The 6,823-nt window shown below is 34.5% G+C and overlaps 1 protein-coding gene across 1 annotated transcript in view; it reads left to right on the top strand.

Annotated features, from left to right (window-relative positions):
* Positions 1-6,823, top strand: part of LACE1 (lactation elevated 1) — a 151,617-nt gene that overhangs the window by 46,156 nt on the left and 98,638 nt on the right. The window contains exon 5 of the mRNA XM_006777243.2: positions 5,264-5,418. Coding sequence (XP_006777306.1) covers positions 5,264-5,418 — 155 coding nt within the window. The remainder of the gene's footprint in view (positions 1-5,263; positions 5,419-6,823) is intronic.

Genomic DNA, 6,823 nt, shown 5'->3' with positions numbered 1-6,823 from the left:
TAGTGTATATAATTTTAATACTTTTTCTTATACAATTTAGTTTCCTACTGGAATTATTAAAGCAAGAATGGATATCAAGAAATTTTATTACATGGCTATAGCCTGTTAATTTGATATCTGAAAACTTTATGTAATTTGCAAATCAAGTGTAAAAAAATGGGTTGTTTTTTTTTGGTAAAAAGTAAGAGAGAGCTGAGAAGATCAGTAGATTCAATATGGTGACCGAACATAACACTTCGACAAGTCAGGTTGAAGTATGCTTTCCTGGTGATCAGAAGCAAGTTCCATAGTGGAATCTGGCAGTGAAATGTCTAGAGATATAGCATTAAACTGATGAGCATCCACCCACCACCCAAAACTCTTTTTTTACAACCTGAGTGTGAAATGATCTAAAAAATGCTTTACAGATTTTGAGTAAAAAATATTACAATGGGAATTAATGTTGCCACTTCTCTAATGATCAAACATTGTACTGTTTTATAAGTCAAGACCAGAAGAGCTAGAGCTGATCATTTCCTGTTTACTAACAGTTTCTGTTTATAGTATTCCTTCCTGTGAAGTTCTTTCTATGAAATAATTCTGTTACACATGTTGCCTTTGCTATGAACTTACTAACCAAGTCATTTCTGCCTGATCTGGGAATCCAGTGAAAAACCCCAGCTCTCTTGTGCCGTTTTGGGTTTATTCAACATGTCTGCCTGAATACAGTTTGTTTTCTATATTTATAAGTTACTAAAGAATAGGATCAAAATCTTTTTAGACTTCTTATACAGCATAGAGTTTAATGCCCCGAACACAAAAACGAATTTTTTGTTAAGTGTACAGGCGGTCTAATTCTGGGTGAGAGATGCACATCCTATATAATAAAAGCCTGATATGCTAAGTGTCCAGTCGTCTGGTTGGCCGTTCAGCCAATCAAAGCATAATATGCTAATGATATGCTAAGGCCGCTCAACTGCTTGCTATGACGTGCACTGACCACTTGGGATAGATGCTCCAACTGGTAGGTTAGCTTGCTGCTGGGGTCTGGCCAATCCGGGCTGAGCTGGATGGGCCGGACACGCCCTGGAGCCCTCCCGTGGTCCCTCCCTGGCTGACCAACCTCCCACGTCCCTCCCCAGCCCTGATTGTGCACCGGTGGGGTCCCTTACCTTGGCCTGCCCTCTCACAATCCGGACCCCTCAGGGGATGTTGGAGAGCCAATTTTGGCCCGATTCTGCAGGCCAGGTTGAGGGACCCCACTGGTGCACAAATTCGTGCACTGTGCCTCTAGTTGTTTTATAAATTGGTTTGAATTATCTCTTATGTCTTTAATATTACTATCTGGTTCAGGGGTCAGCACACCCACCTCAGCTTGCTGAGGGCAAATCTGGCCATCAGCTTTTATAAGGCCAGTGAGAAAAGAATAGTTTTTATATTTTTAAAATGTATTATAATATATTTTAAATATATTATAAAAATATATTTTTATATTTTTAAATATAAAAAATATTTCAAAAGAAAAAGAAAATTCAACACAGCCCATTTGTGGCTTGAAAAGCCTAAAATATTCACTGTTCAGCCTTTTATAGGAAAAGTTTGCCCATCCTGATACTCTAGTCAGTGAATCCATATCCCCTCCTCCCCCCACACACACCATGATGGAGATAGTGTAATGATTACAACATAATGTCTTTAAAGGTGTTTGAGGGTTTGTTTGTTGTTTTAGCTTTTGTTTTTTAAGTTTTTTTTTTGTTTGAGGTTTTTTAAAAAATGTTTTTCTTTGATTCACATATCTCACAACTTACATATGATGAAGGGAGAGAATTGTCTTAGTTAAACTTTTAAAATTTCTTTTAGTTTTAGGATTCTTTGAAATTGTGACTCTAAATTGGTAGTGAGTTATTTCCTGATCTTTATTTCTTACTAGAGGCCCGATGCACAAAATTCATGCAAGAGTAAGCCTTCCTTCCCCTGGCTGCCAGCACTGGCTTCCCTCCAGCACCCGGGACCCGGGCTTCCCTTGCAGCTCCGGCTTCATCCACAAGGCTGTCCAGAAAGATGTCCGGAAGGACATCTCCTCTAATTAGCACATTACGCTTTTATTATTATAGATGAAAGCAAAAATGGGATAAAGGCAAACACCAAGTCTTATGCTTATTATGTATCCTATGCCATCCTAGTGTAGTAGTAGTAGTCGGAGTAGTAGTAATAATCAATACTTTAGACTAAGAATTACTTTCTCTTTAGTAGACTTCTTTATTTAGTAGTTCCGAAGCATAATACTGTAGTTGATTTTTGTATAATGCTTATCATAAGAACAACTGATCATTGGAATGAAAACAGGAAAATCCACAAGTACGGAATATAAACTTAATATAGAGTTTCACACCAAAGCTTTTGAAAAATATTTCTGGAGCTGAGTGCAGAAACTCCTGTGTCTGATTGCCTAGAATAAAGGCCCATTGACCTTTTCAAGGACAGGAAGCTAACATTTGCGTGTGCCTACTTTTAGGTAGACGCTGGGTGATTCACACAACTTCTTTCATATTTGTGATGAAGTGAGGGAATTGCCCTAGTTAAATTTTAAACTTTCTTTCAGTAAAAACTTGGGTTAGTGGAAATATGTTGTAGCCAGGATACCTTTATCCCAAATGAGGCAACTCAATCCACATAGCTAACAGCAATCTTGATTTATGATAGAGGAGGAAGAGGAATTTTAGCTTTGCGTGGTGTTGCACTGAACCATCTGGGGAAGAGGAATCTTTATTTCTTTCTCCCTTTAGTCATTTTAAGACAGCCTGGCATCTACCCTTTGTACAGAGGTCTTTAAAAGAAAGGCTTATGGAAAAGAGCTGTTCCCCTGCTACTCTGAAGAGGTATACTAAGTGCACCAATGTACTATTTCAGGAAGAGAAGGGCATCATGTAGTTGGCAAAGTAGCATCGAGTTAACAGTTATGCTGCCTTCAGCAACAGAGGTCAGTGAAGAGTCACTGAAGACCTTCTCACATGATTTATCATTACGAGTCTCCTTAAATTACCTCTAAATAAAATTGAATTGGCACAGTTAAATTTTTGATTAAGGTACTGAAGTTAAAAAAATTTTAAGTATATTAAAATCCAACCTTTGTTGAATGGTTTTTGGCTCACAAAGTATTTTTATATCTTTACTTCATTTAATTCTGTAAAGTAGTTATTGTTACTATCTTCATCATATAGATGAGGAATGTAAAACATTAGAATTTCATAGGTAGCATCTATAAATCATTAACTTAAAAATGTAAATTTTAAACAATCAGAGAAATGATTGGTATATTGAAGTAGTCCCCCAACTAAGTCCCACTTCCTTTATATATAGTAACAACCCACATTTTTTTTCCTGTCAATATTTTGAATTATCTTAACACTTTTGTCTAATTTAACAAGTATCTCATTGTTTTAATGCATATTACTTTAAGTAGTAATGGTTGAATTTTTTCCATGTTTGTTTACTTACTAATTAACAGCCATCTTTTATGACTATCTGTTTGAGGCAATGCCCATTTATTTATTAGAATGTTTACATTTTATTATATATATTCTGTAATATTAGCTACTATGTACTTAGTACTTGTGCCTATGTTATTGTGCTCTATCATTACATTTACAGCTAAAATTCTATATAGCTATACATAAATAATAAGGAATTGTACTAACATAAATACCATACATAGGTAATAGTCCTGGTTACCATTTATTGAGAATTTACTATATGTATCATAACAATTTTGCATTGCATTGATGAGGAAGTTATGGATCAGAGAGATTACGTAACTTGTCCAAGGTTGAAGAGCTGGAAACTCAGTTTGAATCCATCATCAGTATTCTTAGTCACTGGTCATAACAGCTATATTATATGTTTTTCTTGATATATGATATCTTCTATTATGTTTTTAAATGTATAGATCTAGAGCTGAGTGGGTTTTTAGTAGATATTTTTAAAGTTAGAACCTAAAAAATTATCCTTAAGCCTATTAAGCCTAATACAATGCATTCTGATTTACTAGAAAAGATTTTTTTAGGTACTTTTACCTTAATGACAGTATATCTACAAACACCACTTCACTTTTAAAATTGAATCCAATTAGTAGTCTTGATTTTTTTTTTTTTTTTAAATATATTTTATTGATTTTTTACAGAGAGGAAGGGAGAGAGATAGAGAGTTAGAAACATCGATGAGAGAGAAACATCGATTAGCTGCCTCCTGCACATCTCCCACTGGGGATGTGCCCGCAACCCAGGTACATGCCCTTGACCGGAATCGAACCTGGGACCTTTCAGTCCGCAGGCCAACGCTCTATCCACTGAGCCAAACCGGTTTCGGCTAGTAGTCTTGATTTTTAACTAGTTATTATCAACTTTTAGTTGGTGTTATTTAATGTAATATTTATTTTAGTGGGAAGCTGAATGAATTATTGCTGCTTAAAAACAAGAATATATTCTTTCTTTTTTATGCTCTTGAATTTAAGGCATTTTAAAGACTGCTATGATAGCATTCAGATTGTATCTGCAGAATATATTCCTCATTAGTTTGGTCATCTTTACCTGTGGTATCAGATACACTATTTTCATTTTGTTTGAGAATTTGTCTAGATAGATTGTTTTTATGTATTTTAGTTGCTAAAATAAAAGAATAGGTTTTTTTTAAGATTTTCTTTAGGGACTTCTTTATGCCTTCATTGAATATTTATATTTCTTATTAAACTGTTTCTGAAAAATGATTCTAAAGATAATCAAAATACGAAAGGAAAGCGATTTTTAAACATGTTATCTCTTCCTGTCTTTAGGGACACTGGATAGATGTTTTACTAATATGTTTTTTTTTTTAAAAAAAAGATTAACAATGAGCAGAATATCATGCAAAATTCTCCTCTATAGCTATCAATATCAATTTAAAAATAGTTTTGACCGTTTTTATAAAACAGGAAAGCTATTAAAAACTGTTAATAAAAAATAGGTGCTTATTTTTGTGCTAATACTAATTACTGATAATGCATGCTTGTGTTTGTCAGTCATTGCATGGCATTGTACCAATCAGAGGACTGCCTGAGACTCAAGCACTTACACATGTAAATTAACCGTTAGATTTTTTTTTTCCTTTTTTACTTAAGTGAGTCATAATGGAAAGCAACTCTAGGTCATAAAAAATCTTTTCTCTTTAATGCCAATGAAATGTCTCCACTCTGTGTATTAGCAGACTACCCTTATTGGTAATCTGTAGCCTTCTCTTTTGTTCCTGGTAGTAATGAAATGCTGGGTGCTGAAAAAGCCTGCTCTTCAAGAATGTGTGGCCAGTTGTCTTCTGTTCACTTATACTGTAAAATTACTGTTCCCGGCAAAGCTGAACAAGAAAGGGGACAAGATCAAAAGAGTATACATTGGCACTCGGCTGCAGCAAGTGACTCCTGCTTTCTTAATTAGCCACAGCTTCTCCAAGTAAATTTACTCCGATACAGCAAAAACACTGAAATACAGAAACAGCATATGATAATTCAACCACAAATCTTTATTGTTTGCTTTTTCCAGCCTCCCATTGAAACCGTTGCACAGTGTTATAAGCTAAATGTCCCTTCGTTTTTCTGAATCTTAGGGCACAAAAGCTATTTTAAATGTTTTCAAAAACACCAGTGAGATAGGCAGATGATGATTTTTATTCTCTAGAATTGGGTAACTTTTCATTGGTATTCTTTTTAAAAGTCAGTGTATTGGAAATCCAATTTAAACGTGCAGTTGCTTCTAAAATTTGCTAGCTTGCTCTGTCCTCTCATCAGAAATGCCACTGGTATTTAAGCCTTTGGAAAGGGCCTTCTCTGTGAGTGTTTTTGCGGAAGCAAAATTTGACAGTGATCCTAAGCTCCAAATTAATTAATACGGTATCAGCACCACTTTCCTTTTCATTTTAATCACCACTTTGTAAGTTCCTGAAGTCTTTTTAATATAAGAACCATCAGTAGGCTTTTGGTTAATATTTTAAAGTTACAGTTTGAGACAGAAAAGAAAGATCTGTGCCTCCCCATATCCTGGCCTTGTTTTGTTTTGTTCAGGTGGGAAGGAAAGAATTAAACTTTTGAGTAAGATACCAGCTGTAAAGAGAAAGTGACTGGGACCTGTCCAGGCCAGGCTGTTAGTTGTGTTAGAACCAGTTAGTTGTTTACTTTTAGTATTTTGATCTAATTTGAAAGAATTCCATTAGTTTGTATGCGCTCTGACATGATTTAAAAATAACACATACATATTGATAGATATTGTGTGATATATTTTATGAACATGAAACAAGTTTTAGTGAGATTATCTAAAGTGTGTTATTAAAGAAAGATCATAACATTGCTACATCAAGAGTATCTAAAACCCATGTTGTATTCAAAAGGGAAGGTATGATCATTAATACCAGCCTTTCCTATACATTTTTTTTAAGTCAACTTCCTTTCCTCCTTAATTTCTGTATTTCTATGTGATTTTTAAAAGCATTAAAAAAAGTCATTATTAAGCTTATTTGTTAATTGTGGATTAAAAATAATTTTTAAAAAGATCATTAGTTATATGTATCTCTGTACTTAGATTCAATAATTTTATATGCATTCTGCACTTTCTGTTTTGTCAGAAGTTTTTCTAAAAGAATACTGTATTAACCATTCTTATAAGTTGTTATTTTAAAAACGTTTTTGTAGAGGGAATATTTGTGTTTATGAAGGTTAGCAGAGGCTGGCTGTGCTGGAAGTGACTGCAGTGCCTTTTGATTATTCATGGACAGTAATAGAAGGCACTTAAAAAGAACAATGAAATTGCTTATTTCTGTGATGGGC

Source organism: Myotis davidii, unplaced genomic scaffold, assembly GCF_000327345.1.
Source record: "Myotis davidii unplaced genomic scaffold, ASM32734v1 scaffold68, whole genome shotgun sequence".
In the NCBI taxonomy this organism is placed as follows: Eukaryota; Metazoa; Chordata; class Mammalia; order Chiroptera; family Vespertilionidae; genus Myotis; species Myotis davidii.
Note: the sequence above shows the minus strand (reverse complement) of the source record. Positions and strands in the feature narration are given on the sequence as shown.